At 47.2% G+C, this 18582-nt stretch overlaps 1 protein-coding gene across 1 annotated transcript in view; it reads left to right on the top strand.

The window, feature by feature from the left end:
- vwa3a (von Willebrand factor A domain containing 3A) overlaps nt 1-15197 on the top strand; it is a 92542-nt gene extending 77345 nt beyond the window's left edge. The window contains exons 29-32 of the mRNA XM_070856686.1: nt 3806-3957; nt 8998-9124; nt 10166-10263; nt 14769-15197. Of these exons, the coding sequence (XP_070712787.1) occupies nt 3806-3957; nt 8998-9124; nt 10166-10263; nt 14769-14823 (432 nt within the window). The 3' untranslated portion in view covers nt 14824-15197. The remainder of the gene's footprint in view (nt 1-3805; nt 3958-8997; nt 9125-10165; nt 10264-14768) is intronic.
- The last annotated feature ends 3385 nt before the right edge of the window (nt 15198-18582 follow it).

Here is an 18582-nt window from a genome sequence, read left to right as displayed (position 1 = left end):
GAGGCCTCACTAAGGTCCTGTACAACTGCAAAGTTGAGGCAAAGATCAGATCAGCCATGATCTTATTGAATGACGGAGCAGGCTCGAGGAGCCAAATGGCCGACTCCTGCTCCGATTTCTTATGTTCTTGTGTTAAACTACGTCAGAGTGGGAATAGACGGGGTGTTGGCCGTTTCTGCTTTCCCCAGAGAGCAGTGAACCTCCGGAATACATTGCCGGCTGGTGTGGTGTGGTGTGTGCCGGCTCTCTGCCTTCGACAGGGAGCTGGACCGGTTCCTGACCGAGGCAGACACCGCATCATAAACAAGGTCAGTGTCTTTGTCGACAACACTTGGTCCGTGTGATCTCCATCGCCTGAGGGGGTCAGAGAGGAATTTTCCATATTTTTTTCCCTTGTTGGCCCTGGGTATCTTTCCTCTCTTCTTTTGCCTTTCCCAGGAGATTATATGGCGGGGGCAGGGGGGAGTGTTTAATCACGATGATCTGGCCATCATGCTGTGGAGCAGGCTTGATGGTCCAGCAGGTCTTTTCCTGCCCATCTATTTCCTATGTTCTTATGTCCTTGTACTGAGATGTTTGCAATGTATTTATACTTGTGTTGGCGGGATTGTGGAATGGTGATCCCAATATGGAGTCAATGGGGCTGGATTTTGGGGTTTGATGTTTTTGGGGCGGTAATGCCGGCGGGGCGGTAAAGTTAGTGCCTGGGAACAGTTTGCGCCTCAGTCAGTAACATTGGGCAGCTGGGCCCTGAGTCAGGGGTTGCAGTGCTAAGGGAGGCGTTGTACACCTCTCCTGGGCGCTAGCCCGGGAAACTCCCGAGCTAAAGAGCCAGGCTGGGAGCGTTCCCAGAGACGCCTGGGGGGGGGAGAAAACTAAACAAAATACCACACAAACATTCCCAAAACATTGCCCACGCCACCACAACACAAATCGCAGAAAAAATTAAAAGAAAAACCAATTGCACTTACCTTGGGAGTCCATGACTCACCTCTCCGCTGTCGGGATGGTGGGACTGCCCTGATTTCCCAGGCGGTCACTGCGGGGGGCGCTGCGGGGCGGACGGGTCGGGCAAGAGTTAAAACTCGCGCCGGGTCACAACCAGGAGCGTTGTACACCGGGCGCAGCTCTCCTGGGCGGTGCTGCTCCGCGCAGCCGCTAAACCGGACCCGAGGATCGCCGCGGGGCGCTGGAGGCTGACCGCCCGGCCACAACACCTCACCACCGCCATTGCTGCCGCTGCGGGACAAAAAACGGAGCGCAGAGGAGCTATAAATAAGGGCCTTTGATAGTGCGAGCTATCATCAAGCCTTACCCAATGTGTTGGGCTGGCAGTGGGGTCAGGTTGTTACCTAGAACTGACTAATTCATGTGTTCTGCCAGTATAAGCTGGCTGGCAATATAAAAGATGCCTGTGTGATGCTGGAACCTGGTTGACCCAGGAGCTGCCCTTCTCTTGACCTGTTGGGCTCTGGTGGTTGGGTTTCTCCGAGCTCACCCAGGACACAACAACAACTTGCATTTATATAGCGCCTTTAATGTAGTAAAACGTCCCAAGGTGCTTCACAGGAGCGATTTCAAACAAAATTTGACACCGTGCCACATCAGGAGAAATTAGAACCGGTGACCAAAAGTGGTAGGTTTTAAAGAGTGTCCTAAAAGAGGAGAGAGAGGTAGTGAGGCAGGGAGAGGTTTAGGGAGGGAGTTCCAGAACTTGGGGCCTAGGCAGCTGAAGGCACGGCCGCCGATGGTGGTGTGATGAAAATCGAGGATGCACAAGATTCCAAAATTGGAAGAGCGCAGCGATCTCAGAAAGTTGTAGGACTGGAGGAGACTACAGAGATAGGGAGGGGCGAGGCCATGGAGGGATTTGAAAACAAGGAGGAGAATTTTAAAATCGAGGCGATGACAGACTGTCAGCCAATGCAGGTTGGCGAGCACAGGGAGTGATAGGTGAGCGGGACTTGGTGCGAGTTAGGACACGGGGCAGTGAGCACAAGGGGTGATGGGTGAGCGGGACTTGGTGTGAGTTAGGACATGGGGGCAGCGAGCACAGGGGGTGATGGATGAGCGGGACTCGGTGCGAGTTAGGACACGGGCAGTGAGCACAGAGGGTGATGGGTGAGCGGGGCTTGGTGCGAGTTAGGACACGGGGCAGCGAGCACAGGGAGTGATGGGTGAGCGGGACTTGGTGCGAGTTAGGACACGGGCAGCGAGCACAGAGGGTGATGGGTGAGCGGGGCTCGGTGCGAGTTAGGACACGGGCAGCGAGCACAGAGGGTGATGGGTGAGCGGGGCTCGGTGCGAGTTAGGACACGGGGGCAGTGAGCACAGAGGGTGATGGGTGAGTGGGACTCGGTGCGAGTTAGGACACGGGGGCAGCGAGCACAGGGGGTGATGGGTGAGTGGGACTCGGTGCGAGTTAGGACACGGGAGCAGTGAGCACAGAGGGTGATGGGTGAGTGGGACTCGGTGCGAGTTAGGACACGGAGCAGTGAGCACAGTGGGTGATGGGTGAGTGGGACTCGGTGCGAGTTAGGACACGGGGCAGTGAGCACAAGGGGTGATGGGTGAGCGGGACTTGGTGTGAGTTAGGACATGGGGGCAGCGAGCACAGGGGGTGATGGATGAGCGGGACTTGGTGCGAGTTAGGACACGGGCAGTGAGCACAGAGGGTGATGGGTGAGCGGGGCTTGGTGCGAGTTAGGACACGGGGCAGTGAGCACAAGGGGTGATGGGTGAGCGGGACTTGGTGTGAGTTAGGACATGGGGGCAGCGAGCACAGGGGGTGATGGATGAGCGGGACTCGGTGCGAGTTAGGACACGGGCAGTGAGCACAGAGGGTGATGGGTGAGCGGGGCTTGGTGCGAGTTAGGACACGGGGCAGCGAGCACAGGGAGTGATGGGTGAGCGGGACTTGGTGCGAGTTAGGACACGGGCAGTAGAGCTTTGGATGAAGTGAAGTTTGCGGAGGGTACAAGGTGGGAGACCGGCCAGGAGAGCTTTGGAGTAGTCAAGTCTGGAGTTAACAAAGGCATGGATGAGGGTTTTTAACAGCATTTAGCTAACTCTTGTCATCATGTTCGTCATTGTATTCGAGGCCTGATGTTCCAACATCATATCATGGATACTGGAAATCTGGAACTCTCCAAAAAGCTGTTGAGGCTGAGGGGGTCAAGTGATAATTTGAAAGTTGAGGTTGATAAATTGTTGTTAGGTAAGGGTATTAAGGGATATGGAATCAAGGTGGGTAAATGGAGTTAAGATACAGATCAGCCATGATCTAATTGAATTACAGATCTTATCGAAACGTCTAAGATTATGAGGGGGCTTGACAAGGTGGATGCAGAGAGGATGTTTCCACTGATGGGGGAGACTAGAACTAGAGGGCATAATCTTAGAATAAGGGACCGCCCATTTAAAACAGAGTTGAGGAGAAATTTCTTCTGAGGGTTGTAAATCTGTGGAATTCGCTGCCTCAGAGAGCTGTGGAAGCTGGGACATTGAATAAATTTAAGACAGAAATAGACAGTTTCTTATACGATAAGAGGATAAAGGGTTATGGGGAGCAGGCAGGGAAGTGGAGCTGAGTCCATGATCAGATCAGCCATGATCTTATTGAGTGGCAGAACAGGCTCGAAGGGCCAAATGGCCGACTCCTGCTTCTATTTCTTATGTTCTTATGTTCTTAGATGCACCTGCTTTCTTTGTGTCTGATGATGAAAGGTGGATGCAGAACTTGGTATGAGCAGGTATTTCGTTGTCACAAAGATTTCTCAATGAAATTTATTATCCTGTAAAACAGAAGGCTTTTCAGTACGCGGATGTGCAAGGGATATACCTGCTGACTGATGGGAAGCCAGACACCAGCTGTAGTTTGATCTTGAAGGAAACTCAACAAATGAACCAGGGACGAGACATCAAAATTCATACCATTTCGTTCAACTGTACAGACAGGTGAGACACAGATATCTCCCTGAGACTCAGCCTTAAGGTTCTGCCGTGGGATATTCATGCCCAAGCATTTAATATTTTCGAATGAAAATCCCTCTAAGTGCTATTTAAAATGAGGGTAGACTTCATCATAGAAGCTTCCTACAACAACGACCTTTATTTATATAGCGCCTTTAATGTAGTAAAACGTCCCAAGACGCTTCACAGCCGTGTTATAAGACAAAATAAATACATTTGACACTGAGCCACATAAGAAGAAATTACGGCAGATGACCAAAGAGGTGGGTTTTAGGGAGCGTCTTAAAGGAGGACAGAGAGGTAGAGAGGTAGAGAGGTTTAGGGAGGGAGTTCCAGAGCTTGGGGCCCAGGCAGCTGAAGGCACGGCCACCGATGATTGGGCGATTATAATCAGGGATGGTCAAGAGGGAAGAATTTGAAGAGTGCAGACACCACAGGGGGTTGTGAGGCTGAAAGAGATTACAGAGATAGGGAAGGGCGAGGTCACGGAGGGACTTGTAAACAAACACAGAAGGAGGACATTCGGCCCATTGTGCCTCGACCGGCTCTCTGAAAGAGCTCTCCAATCAGTACCACTCCCTCTGCCCTTTCCCCACAGCCCTGCAAATGTTTCCTTGTCAAGTATATATCCAATTCCTTTTTGAAAGTTGCTGTTGAAACATGGGGAAATTTACCCAGGGGGAAAATGACCAATAAAAAGATAAATGTAAAAAAAGGGTCAAATTCAGATTTTGAGTTTGAGGTTTTGAATGAATCCATCTCGCCAATTCTCCAGCTTCTTATCCTGGATTTTGCTTTAAGTGGAAGCAATTTTTGCTTTTCCCCAACATCCTATTGAGCGGTTTGTAAACCTTCCACCTGTCCAAGCACCACATGCCTCACTGGAGCTATTCGGCTGTGGGAGTTTGAAGGTGCAAAGTGATTTTACACTTTGATTTGGCAAATTGCCTTTTTATCTCCACGAGGTTTAATTTTATATTTAACTTAATGGGCTCTTTTTCCTAATAAAACACTTCAGACACAAACCGTGGCTTTATAAAGAAAACAATCATTTACTCTACACTAGCAAAATTGACATTGGAATATAAACAACACCTTGGGTTTCTGCACGAATTACAATAAGACCCACAAGAAAACATAATGGAAATGTCAATAATGGAGTACAAATATAAACTCTCAGATATATTTATTCTAAGATGTAAACGTTTATCAGTGGTAAAGGGGCTGGATTCAGAGCTGGTGTAGCTCGGGTTAAAAGATAGCAATAAAGTAATATCTATTTACTTTATATAACATAATAGATAAAATCTAGATGACTATAAGATAGTCACGAATAAATCTGATAGGGAATTCAGGAGAATCTTCTTTACCCAGAGAGCAGTGAGAATGTGGAACTCGCTCCCACAGGGAGTGGTTGAGGCGAATAGCAAAGGTACATTTAAGGGAAGGCTGGACAAGTACATGATTATCAGCTGAATTTTCACGGCCAGGCAATGGGGAAATTGATGAAGACAACTGCGTTCCAGTCGCTCCCCGCTTGTCCCTGACTCTATTCGTTGAAAGAAGCTCTGCGTAGAGTATCTTAACCGGAGTGGGCTTAAACACAGTGGTTTATTTGGGAATTTGGAAAGGGTGGGAATTGGGAGAAGAGAGAAATGGACCTAATTGGAGGAGGTATCAGCGGCAACGCAACCTTCGACGGTTTCCAAAAAAAACAAGGACAGCAGGTTGGTTGGTGAGTATTAAGGGTTTTTTTCTCACTAATCTAGGACTGTGGTTTAAACAGTGCAAGAAACTATAAAGTACAGTGCGGTATTAAACATACAGCTTAACTAGTTAAACTAATTAATATAACTATAAATAATCATTGAATAAAGACGTTAACGAATTAAATAAATAAAACAAGGCTAGACTAAGGTATGGCAGAGCAGGTGGTGTGTCGGGACTGCAGTATGTGGGAGTTTGTGGACAGCGAGACTGTCCCGAGCAAACATGTCTGCAGGAGTTGTCTCCATCTCTAATCTCTCCGGCTCAGAGTCATTGAGCTGGAGTGCTAGTTGGAGACACTCCGACACATAAGGGAGGGAGAGGAATTTCTGGACAGTTTTATCCAGAATATAGTCACACCCCAGAGAAAAGCACAGGTTCAGGAAAGGGGAGGGTGTGACTGTTAGGGAGCTGGGTAGCGGGGAATTAGGAAAGGTTGAGAAGGAGGTCCCACAGACACTGGTTCTGTCCATCAGGTACAATGTACTCGCTACCTGTGAGGACAATGAGAAAGACTACAAGGAGGACAGCCACAATGCAGACCAAGACACTGTGGCTCAGAAGGCTGTCGGGGGCGGCGGGGGGGGGGGGGGGGGAGTGGGGGAAGAGCAGAATACAAATGTGGGTAGTGATAGGGGACTCTATAATTAGAGGGATAGATAGCGTCCTCTGCAGCCAAGAATGAGAATCCCGAAGTGCGTGTTGCCTACCCGGTGCCAGGGTAAGGGATATCTCACAGCAGCTGGAGAGGAACATGGAAAGGTTCCATGCTGGAACAAAAGACATAGGTAGAAACAGGGAGGAGATCCTGCTGAAAGTATGTCAGGAGTTAGGTGCTAAATTAAAAAGCAGGACCTCGAGGGTAATGATTTCAGGATTACTGCCCCAGCCACATGCGCAGGAACAATATATTCCACTAAAAGGAAAGAACAAATTAAACACCAATGGGACTCCAATTGGATGATTAAAACCATAAGGGAACAATTGTGGGTAAGGAAAGAGGTATACATTAAGTACATAGTCAGCAGGGGAGTGCACGATAAGGGAGAATACAAAAAGATTAGGAGAGAAGTCAAAAAAGCAATTAGGAAGGCAAAGAGGAACTATGAAATTAAATTATCAAGGAACACAAAACAAAATAGTAAAATATTTTACAGGCACATCAATAAAAAAGGAAGGTTGGGGTGGGAATAGGGTCATTAGGGGATAGACAGGATAATACCACAGGGTAACGATAGAGAGGTGGCAGAAATATTAAATCATTATTTTGCTTCAGTATTTACCAGGGAGATAGAACAGGTTAACATGACATTGGATGATGAGATTAGTAATGAGATAAGGACATTTAAAATAAAAAGAGGGGATATATTAAATAAACTAATCAAACTCAAGGAGGATAAAATCCCTCCAGATTGATTGCATCCACGTATTTTAAAAGAATCTAGGGAAGAGATAGCCGAGGCATTACTACACATATTTAATCATTCATTAGAAAAAGGTGTAGTGCCAAAGGACTGGCGGATAACTAATGTAATATCTATATTTAAGAAGGGGGATAGAACATGTCCAAGGAATTATAGACCAGTCAGCTTAACATCAGTGGTAGGAAAAAGAATGGAATCCCCACTAAAGGAAAAAATAGAACATCTAGAAACCAAAAATATAATAATGAATAGTCAGCATGGATTTCAAAAGGGAAAGTCTTACTTGACCAACCTCATTGAATTTTTTGAAGAGGTAACAGAGAGAGTAGACAATGGTAACGCAATAGATGTAATTTATCTAGATTTTCAAAAGGCCTTCGATAAGGTACCCCATAATCGACTGATGAACAAGGTCAGAGAGTGTGGAGTCAGGGGACAAGTACAGAATGGATAGCTAGCTGGCTTCAAGACAGAAAACAGAGAGTAGGGGTAAAGGGTAGCTATTCACAGAGGCAGAAGGTGGGTAGTGGTGTTCCACAAGGATCAGTGCTGGGACCACTGTTGTTCACAATTTATATCAATGATTTAGACTTTGGAATCAAAAATACGGATGACACAAAATTGGGGGGATAGTCAATACTGAGGAGGACTGCAAGAAATTACAGGGGGACATTAATAAACTTGTAGAATGGGCAAATAATTGGCAAATGAAGTTCAACACAGACATGTGTGAGGTATTACATTTTGATAGGAATAATAGGGAGGTCACTTATTACTGGGAGGGTGAGAGTCTGGGTGGGGTAGAGGAACAAAGGGATCTCGGAGTACAAATACACAAATCACTAAAAGTTGCGCCACAGGTTAGCAAGGCCATAAAAATAGCAAAGCAAGCTCTAGGGTTTATTTCTAGAGGTATAGAATTGAAAAGCAGGGAAGTTATGCTAAACCTGTATTGAACCTTGGTTAGACCACACTTAAGAACATAAGAAATAGGAGCAGGAGTAGGCCATACAGCCCCTCGAGCCTGCTCCACCATTTAATACGATCATGGCTGAACTGATCATGGACTCAGGTTCACTTCCGTGCCCGCTCCCCATAACCCCTTATTCCCTTATCGGTTAAGAAACTGTCTATTTCTGTCTTAAATTTATTCAATGACCCAGCTTCCACAGCTCTCTGAGGCAGCGAATTCCACAGATTTACAACCCTCTGAGAAGAAATTCCTCCTCATCTCAGTTTTTGAATACTGCATACAGTTCTGTCGCCATATTATAAAAAGGATATAGAGGCACTGGAGAGGGTGCAGAGAAGATTTACAACAATTCTACCAGAAATGCGAGGGCATACATATCAGGAAAGGATGAACAGGCTGGGTCTCTTTTCTCTTGAAAAAAAAAAGCTGAGGGGTGACCTAATGGACGTCTTTAAAATGATGAAAGGTTTTGATAGAGTGGATACAGAGAGAATGTTTCCACTTGTGGGGAAGAGCATAACTAGAGGCCATCAATATAAGATAATCACCAAGAAATCCAATAGGGGATTCAGAAGAAACTTCTTTACCCAGAGAGTGGTGAGAATGTGGAACTTGCTACCACAGGGAGTGGTTGAAGCGAATAGTATCGATGTATTTAAGGGGAGGCTAGACAAGCATATGAGGGAGAAGGGAATAGAGGGTTATGCTGATAGATTTAGATGAGGAAAGACGGGAGGGGATTCGAGTGGAGCATAAACGCCGGTATGGACTGGTTGGACCGAATGGCCTGTTTCTGCATCGTATATACTGTGTAAGCTTTTTGTATCTTTTTCAATGAATTTCTGTTTCCCTTGCTGACAGCACCGCCAATGATTTCCTCAAAAAGTTGGCAGCCCAGACCAGAGGCCGTTTCCACCGTTGCCATGGAGCCATTGATGGGCAGCTAGTAGCACACAAAATGTTAACGGGAGGATTTTCAGATGAAGACGTAGGTTACTGACATTGTTTCATTTGAATTATTTGCTGTTATCTAATTTAATCATTTCAAAGTGATACGGAGTGAGCATCAACACCACCGTGTGTCAGCCAATGAGCTGGAGCCGGGGCGAGCTGTACAGAAAACAGAGTCTGGTTACTCATCAAACAGCAAACAGAGTCTGGTTACTCATCAAACAGCAAACAGAGTCTGTTTACTCATCAAACAGAAAACAGAGTCTGTTTACTCATCAAACAGAAAACAGAGTCTGTTTACTCATCAAACAGAAAACAGAGTCTGTTTACTCATCAAACAGAAAACAGAGTCTGTTTACTCATCAAACAGAGCTCATGACAGAAACTACAGCAACGTCTCCCGATAAAAGCGGGATTATTTCTCCAGCACAGTGCCGAGAGTGGAGGATAGTTACTGACTACAAATGTGCGTAAAATCAATCCCAGTGCGGTCTCCAGGTGTGATTGACAGGAGAATTACCCAATCATCTCCATTCTGGCTAGAACTTGTAGTTTCACTGTGCAGGCTTATTTATAAACCAAAAACATTTACCGTATGGATAATTTAGAAATAATGGTTGAGGTTGGTTCTGTACATATTGAATTGCTAATTTTTCTCCCTTTCTTGGATTGATGAATTATTATATGGCCAGAAATGGAGTATTATATTAGAAATGGAACATCCAGTGGGTGCAAGTGTCACCGTTGAAACATCACACTCTGTTAGAAATACAAGGCTGTCTGACAATGCTGGGTGCTTCTGACCTGCAGCCTAAAACTGACCATCCGATTCCAATCTGCAAAATTACCAGCCTAGCCAGTTATACTCTGACCTGGGGCTCTATTTATTTCACAGCAATTGGGCATTCTGGACTAAAAGACATATGGACGCACCCTTGCGGGATTATACAATGTACATTACTGTGTGTAACACTCCTGCCCTTATAAAACTGCGTATCACCTGACCGAAGGCGCGCATCAACACTGCAGATCACTGGTGAATTTCTTGTTTGTTAAATGCTCTATTTTCTGGTTGTAGAATCCTAATCTTCCTGCATTTGAGGGTGACGATTTAAAGAAGCTTGCTGGAGAAATAAATAAAGCCAGACGATTCCTAACACAAGCCAAGTCCTTCAGGTTGGTGCTACAGATGGGACCTCAATTGTTCCGATTCCAATTCTCTTCAGCGATTTCACAGCATTCACTAGCAGGGCAATGTCGCTTTGCGGACCAGTTTGGGCAATAGTAATAACGACAAGTACAACACAAATATTGATGGCCCTGTTCCATATAACAGTAACTATTGATGGACCTGCTCCATATAACAGTAACTAGTGATGGTCCTGTTCTATATAACAGTAACTATTGATGGACCTGTTCCATATAACAGTAACTATTGATGGACCTGCTCCATATAACAGTAACTATTGATGGTCCTGTTCTATATAACAGTAACTATTGATGACCTGTTCCATATAACAGTAACTATTGATGGTCCTGTTCCATATAACAGTAACTATTGATAGAAACATAGAAACATAGAAAATAGGTGCAGGAGCAGGCCATTCAGCCCTTCTAGCCTGCACCGCCATTCAATGAGTTCATGGCTGAACATGAAACTTCAGTACCCCCTTCCTGCTTTCTCGCCATAACCCTTGATCCCCCGAGTAGTAAGGACTTCATCTAACTCCCTTTTGAATATATTTAGTGAATTGGCCTCAACTACTTTCTGTGGTAGAGAATTCCACAGGTTCACCACTCTCTGGGTGAAGAAGTTTCTCCTCATCTCGGTCCTAAATGGCTTACCCCTTATCCTCAGACTGTGACCCCTGGTTCTGGACTTCCCCAACATTGGGAACATTCTTTCTGCATCTAACCTGTCTAAACCCGTCAGAATTTTAAACGTTTCTATGAGGTCCCCTCTCATTCTTCTGAACTCCAATGAATACAAGCCCAGTTGATCCAATCTTTCTTGATAGGTCAGTCCCGCCATCCCGGGAATCAGTCTGGTGAACCTTCGCTGCACTCCCTCAATAGCAAGAATGTGCTTCCTCAAGTTAGGAGACCAAAACTGTACACAATACTCCAGGTGTGGCCTCACCAAGGCCCTGTACAACTGTAGCAACACCTCCCTGTTCTGTTCTATATAACAGTAACTATTGATGACCTGTTCCATATAACAGTAACTATTGATGGTCCTGTTCCAGATAACGGAGTTGATAAGGGAAGGTCGTGTCTGACTAACTTGATTAAATTTTTCGAGGAGGTAACCAGGAGGGTCGATGAGGGTAGTGCGTTTGATGTAGTGTATATGGATTTTAGCAATGCTTTTGATAAGGTCCCACATGGCAGACTGGTCCCGAAAGTAAAAGCCCATGGGATCCAGGGCAAAGTGGCAAGTTAGATCCAAAATTGGCTCAGAGGCAGGAAGCAAAGAGTAATGGTTGATCGGTGTTTTTGTGACTGGAAGGATGTTTCCAGTGGGGTTCCGCAAGGCTCAGTACTAGGTCCCTTGCTTTTTGTGGTATACATCAATGATCTAGACTTGAATATAGGGGTATGATTAAGAAGTTTGCAGATGATACTAAAATTAGTTGTGTGGTTGATAATGAAGAAGAAGGCTGCGGACTGCAGGAAGATATCAATGAGCTGGTCAGGTGGGCAGAACAGGGGCAAATGGAATTTAATCCGGAGAAGTGTGAGGTAATGCATTTGGGGAGGTCTAACAAGGAAAGGGAATACACATTAAATGGTAGGACATTGAGAAGTGTAGAGGAACAAAGGGACCTTGGAGTGCAGGTCCACAGGTCCCTGAAGGTAGCAGACCAGGTAGATGAGGTGGTTAAGAAGTCTTACGGAATGCTTGCCTTTATTAGCCGAGGCATAGAATATAAGAGCAGAGGGGTTATGTTTGAACTGTATAAAACATTGGTTAGGCCACAGCTGGAGTACTGCGTGCAGTTCTGGTCACCGCATTACAGGAAGGATGCGATTACACTAGAGAAGGTACAGAGGAGATTTACGAGGATGTTGCCGGGAATGGAAAATTTTAGCGATGAGGACAGGTTGGATAGACTGGGTTTGTTTTCCTTGGAACAGAGGAGGCAGAGGGGAGACCTCATTGAGGTGTATTAAATTATGAGAGGCCTGGATATAGTGGATAGAAAGGGCCTATTTACCTTAGCAGAGGGATCAACAATCAGGGGGCATATATTTAAAATAATTGGTAGAAGGTTTAGAGGGAATTTGAGGGGAAATTTCTTCATGCAGAGAGTTGTGGGGGTCAGGAACTCACTGCCTGAAAGGGTGGTAGAGGCAGAAACCCTCACCACATTTAAATAGAGCTTGGATGTGCACCTGAAGTGCTGTAACCTGCAGGGTTACGGACCTAGAGCTGGAAAGTGGGCTTAGGCTGGATAGCCGCTTGCTGGCCGGCACGGACACGATGGGCCGAAATGGCCTCCTCCCGTGCTGTAAACTTCTATGATTCTATGAACATTAACTATTGATGGTCCTGCTCCATATAACAGTAACTATTGATGACCTATTCCATATAACAGTAACTATTACAAAAGCAAAATACTGCGGATGCTGGAATCTGGAATAAAAACAGAAAATGCTCTAAATCTCAGCAGGTCAGGCAGTATCTGTGGAGAGGAAGCAGAGTTAACGTTTTGGGTCGATGACCCTTCGTCAGAGCTGGAGAGTGTTCGAAAAGAGCAGATTTTTAATAAGCGTTGAAAGGGGGAGGGGAAGAAAGAACAAAAGGGAAGACAGGAGAGATTAGAGTGACAATAGGGATGATGGGTCAAAATTCAAATGGTAATGCCAGGAGTTAAAAAAAACATTAGTCGAAATAGAGTGTGCATGGTGGGATAATGACCAACTGGCATGAGAGACAAGGAGATAAAAAGAAACAGGCTCTGGTGGGTGGTGGGGGGGGGGGGAGAGGGGAGGGAGCCAAAGATTGGCAGAGGTTACGCTCTGAAATTGTTGAACTCAATGTCGAGTCCAGAAGGCTGTAAAGTGCCTAAACGAAAGATGAGGTGCTGTTCCTCGAGCTTGCGTTGAGCTTTATTGGAAAAGTGTAGGAGGCCTAGGACGGAGAGCGGGGAATTAAAGTGACAGGCGACCGGAAGCTCAGGGTCTCACTTGCGGACTGAATGGAGGTGTTCCTCAAAGCTGTCACTCAATCTACACTTGATTTCCCCAATGTAGAGGAGACCACATCATGAGCAGCGAATACAGTATACTAAATTGAAAGAAGTACAAGTAAATCGCTGTTTCACCTGGGAAGGATTACACTTCCTCCCACCCCGCATCCTGTAAGGACTCTATTCCATTCTCTCAGTTTCTCTGTCTCCGTCGCATCTGCTCTGACGACGCCACCTTTCACACTAGTGCCTCTGACGTCTTCCTTTTTCCTTAACTGAGGACTCCCCTTTGCCGTGGATAACATGGCCCTCGACCGTGTCTGTTCGATTTCCAGCACCTCTGCTCTCACCCCTTCTCCCTCTCAGAACCATGACAGGGTTCCCCTTGTCCTCGCCTTTCACCCCACCAGCCTCCAGGTTCAACGGATCATCCTCCGCCATTTCCGCCACCTCCAGCGTGATCCCATCACCAATCACAGCATTCCGATGGGACTGCTCCCTCCCCGACACCCTGGTCCATTCCGCAGTCACCCCCAGCACCCCCTCCCCTTCCCACGGTACCTTTCTGTGCACGCGCAGGAGATGCAACACCTGCCCTTTTACCCCCTCCCTTCCCACTGTCCAGGGCCCCAAACACTCCTTCCAGGTGAAACAGCGATTTACTTGTACTTCTTTCAATTTAGTATACTGTGTTCGCTGCTCACGATGTGGTCTCCTCTACAATGGGGAGACCAAGTGTAGATTGGTTGACGTTTTGCGGAACACCTCCATTCAGTCTGTAAGTGTGACCCTGAGCTTCCGATCGCCTGTCACTTTAATTCCCCGCTCCACTCCCACTCTGACCTCTCTGTCCTCGGTCTCCGACACTGTTCCAATGAAGCTCAACGTAAGCTCGAGGAACAGCACCTCAACTTTAGTTTAAGACTTTACAGCCTTCTGGACTCAACATCGAGTTCAACAATTTCAGAGTGTAACCACTGCCAATCTTTGGCTCCCCACCCCCTGAGCCTGTTTCTTTTTCTCCCCTTGTCTCTAATGGCAGTTGGTCATTATCCCGCCATTCACACCATAACTTGACTAATGTTTTTCTAACTCCTGCCATTACCATCTCAAGTCGGCCTATCATCCCTTTTGTCTCTCTAATCTCTCCTGCCGTCCACCCTATCACAGACCTTCCCGTTTGTTCTTTCCTCCCCTCCCCCATTCAGTGCTCCTTAAGAATCTGTTCATTTCGAACATTTTCCAGTTCTGATGAAGGGTCATCGACCCGAAACATTAACTCTGTTTCTCTCGACAGAATCTGCCTGACCGCTGAGATTTCCAACATTCTCTGTTTTTATCACAATAACTATTGATGGAGTAACTATTGATGGTGCTGTTCCATATAACAGTAACTATTGATGGTCCTGCTCCATGTAAACCGTACACTGAGAGAATTAGCAGTATATATAATTAGGTGTAATATGCTGCTCTTCTCATTTTCAACAGAGTGTTGCTTTTGGAGAAGCAGATGAAAGCAGATCGGACGGTCACTGGAACATAGGACACAGCACTCGACGGTGAGGACAAGATAGACAGAGTGTAATCAGTGTTTTCGGAATTCCCTCACTGGAGGAAATAATTTCTCTATCTAACCTATCAAATTCCTTCATCACATTAAAGACCTCGTTTAGAGCACTCCTCAACTATCTAAGCTCCAGGGAATACAAGCCAGGTTTATGCAATCTATCCTTATGATTTAACCCTTTAAACCCTGGCTGGTATCAGTCTGATGAATCTGTGCTGTAACCCCACAGAAGCCAATGCTCCTTTCATTCTAACTCAAGTTCAGGTACATCCTCTGCTCGGACATGGCAGTGCAGTAGAGAGGGAGTGCCGCACTGTCGGAGGGGCAGTACTGAGGGAGTGCCGCACTGTCGGGGGGGCAGTACTGAGGGTGCGCCGCACTGTCAGAGGGGCAGTACTGAGGGAGCGCCGCACTGTCGGAGGGGTAGTACTGAGGGAGTGCTGCACTGTCTGGGGGCAGTACTGAGGGAGTGCCGCACTGTCGGAGGGGCAGTACTGAGGGAGTGCCGCACTATCGGAGGGGGAGTGCTGCACTGTCGGAGGGGCAGTACTGAGGGAGCGCCGCACTGTTGGAGGGACAGTACTGAGGGAGTGCCCCACTGTCGGAGGGGCAGTACTGAGGGAGTGCCCCACTGTCGGAGGGGCAATACTGAGGGAGTGCCGCACTGTCAGGGGGCAGTACTGAGGGAGTGCCCCACTGTTGGAGGGGCAGTATTGAGGGAGTGCCGCACTGTCGGGGGGCAGTACTGAGGGAGTGCCTCACTGTCGGAGGGGCAATACTGAGGGAGCGCCGCACTGTCGGACGGGCAGTACTGAGGTAGCGCTGTTGGAGGGGTAGTACTAAGTGCCGCATTGTCAGAGGGGCCATTCTGAAGGAGCTTTGCACTGTCAGGGGGCAGCACTGAGTGCCGCAGTGTCGGAGGGGCAGTACTGAGGGAGTGCCGCACTGTCGGAGGGACAGAACTGAGGGAGTGCTGCACTGTCGGAGGGGGAGTGCTGCACTGTCGGAGAGGCACTACTGAGGGAGCGCCGCACTGTCGGAGGTGCAATACTGAGGGAGCGCCGCAGTGTCGGAGGGGCAGTACTGAGGGAGAGCCGCAGTGTCAGAGGGACAGTACTGAGGGAGCTTTGCACTGTTGGAGGGGCAGTTCTGAGGGAGAGCCGCAGTGTCAGAGGGACAGTACTGAGGGAGCTTTGCACTGTTGGAGGGGCAGTTCTGAGGGAGAGCTGCACTGTCGGAGAGGCACTACTGAGGGAGCGCCGCACTGTCGGAGGTGCAATACTGAGGGAGCGCCGCAGTGTCGGAGGGGCAGTACTGAGGGAGTGCTGCACTGTCAGAGGGGCAATACTGAGGAAGCGCCGCACTGTCAGAGAGGCAGTACTGAGGGAGTGCCGCACTGTCGGAGGGACAGTACTGAGGGAGCGCCCCACTGTCGGAGGGGCAGTACTGAGGAACGCCGCACTGTCAGAGGGGCAGTACTGAGGGAGCGCCCCACTGTCGGAGGGGCAGTACTGAGGGAGCGCTGCCAGTCGAAGATGTGATATTTCGGTTGAGACTTTAAACTGCCTGTTCAGGTGAAAGTACAAGATTCTCTGGCTCTATTCCAGGAAGAGCAGTGCAAGTTTTCCCAATGTCTTGAGCCAACATTCTTCCCTCAACGCACACCAGCCAATCAGATCAGCTGGTCGTCTAATCTGGTGGGATCTTGCTGTATACAAAGTCACATAACAGCAGGCACTGTGCTTCAGTGTAACTTATTCTACCCGAAACGCTTTGCTAAGGTCCGGTATTTTTCTTTTTCTTTAATCCTAAACAGCCAAATTTATTCCATAAACTGATGTCACAAATATAATTCCTTCTGATAGGCACCTCAAATCTAATGTGGCTTCGAACTAACCTCACAAAGTGATGCCAAGAAATAAGGACTTCTGTAAGATTTGCTCGGCAAATTTTGAGGCAGTTCTGCGAATGATTCCATGATACATTTGTCAATTCTTTATTTCATACCAAATGTTTTTCTTTGAATTGTGTGAATAATTTACACACATTTTATACACGTGTGTTCTTTGATACCTTAATAACTCATTTGTAATTTTTGCACATTTTATGAAAAATGAAGGTACACAATGAATATTTATAATAAAAATGTCTGTGCCTGTCTTTTCTTCAACAACCACTTGTCATTTCTCTTCGTGTCCCTCACCTTCACAGAAATGCCAAACAGCGCAGAGGCAAAGAGAGTGAACTGAGCAGGGGGCGGGAGGGAGCATAGAAACATAGAAACATAGAAAATGGGTGCAGGAGTAGGCCATTCGGCCCTTCGAGCCTGCACCGCCATTCAACAAGATCATGGCTGATCATTCCCTCAGTACCCCTTTCCTGCTTTCTCTCCATACCCCTTGATCCCTTTAGCCGTAAGGGCCATATCTAACTCCCTCTTAAATATATCCAATGAATTGGCATCAACAACTCTCTGCGGCAGGGAATTCCACAGGTTAACAACTCTCTGAGTGAAGAAGTTTCTCCTCATCTCAGTCCTAAATGGCCTACCCCTTATCCTAAGACTGTGTCCCCTGGTTCTGGACTTCCCCAACATCGGGAACATTCTACTCGCATCGAACCTGTCCAGTCCCGTCAGAATCTTATATGTTTCTATGAGATCCCCTCTCATCCTTCTAAACTCCAGTGAATAAAGGCCCAGTTGATCCAGTCTCTTCTCATATGACAGTCCAGCCGTCCCTGGAATCAGTCTGGTGAACCTTCGCTGCACTCCCTCAATAGCAAGAACGTCCTTCCTCAGATTAGGAGACCAAAACTGAACACAATATTCCAGGTGAGGCCTCACTAAGGCCCTGTACAACTGCAGTAAGACCTCCTTGCTCCTATACTCAATTCCCCTAGCTATGAAGGCCAACATACCATTTGCCTTCTTCACTGCCTGTTCTTCACTGCCTGCTGTACCTACATGTCAACTTTCAGTGACTGATGAACCATGACACCCAGGTCTCGTTGCACCTCCCCTTTTCTTAATCTGCTGCCATTCAGATAATATTCTGCCTTCGTGTTTTTGCCCCCGAAATGGATAACCTCACATTTACCCAAATTATCCTGCATCTGCCATGCATTTGCCCACTCGCCTAACCTGTCCAAGTCACCCTGCAGCCTCTTAGCATCCTCCTCACAGCTCACACCACCGCCCAGTTTAGTGTCATCTGCAAACTTGGAGATATTACACTTAATTCCTTCATCTAAATCGTTAATATATATTGTAAAGAGCTGGGGTCCCAGCACTGAGCCCTGCGGCATCCCACTAGTCTCTGCCTGCCATTCTGAAAAGGACCCGTTTATCCCGACTCTCTGCTTCCTGTCTGCCAACCAGTTCTCTATCCACGTCAGTATATTACCCCCACTTTGATTTTGCACACCAATCTCTTGTGCGGGACCTTGTCAAAAGCCTTTTGAAAGTCTTTTCAACAGGTATAAGAACATAACTGGTGGTGGGGGGGGGGGGAGGGGGGGGAAGGTGTGGTTATAGGACACTGGGGAGGTGGGGTTATAGGGCACTGGGAGGGGGGTCATGTGATATAGGGCATGTGGGATTAAAGTGTGCTGGGGGGGCGATGGGGGCGTGTAATGTGTCTACATTGTGATCCTCCAAAAGATGTTAAGTATCACACTAAGTTGTTTACGTTCAGGCTAAAACTAGTAGGTGGATTTATTTGCAAGCAAGATAAT

This window comes from Pristiophorus japonicus, chromosome 15 (assembly GCF_044704955.1).
Source record: "Pristiophorus japonicus isolate sPriJap1 chromosome 15, sPriJap1.hap1, whole genome shotgun sequence".
NCBI lineage: Eukaryota > Metazoa > Chordata > Chondrichthyes > Pristiophoridae > Pristiophorus > Pristiophorus japonicus.
The sequence above is the reverse complement of the archived record's forward strand: the minus strand, read 5'-3'. Positions and strand labels throughout refer to the sequence as shown.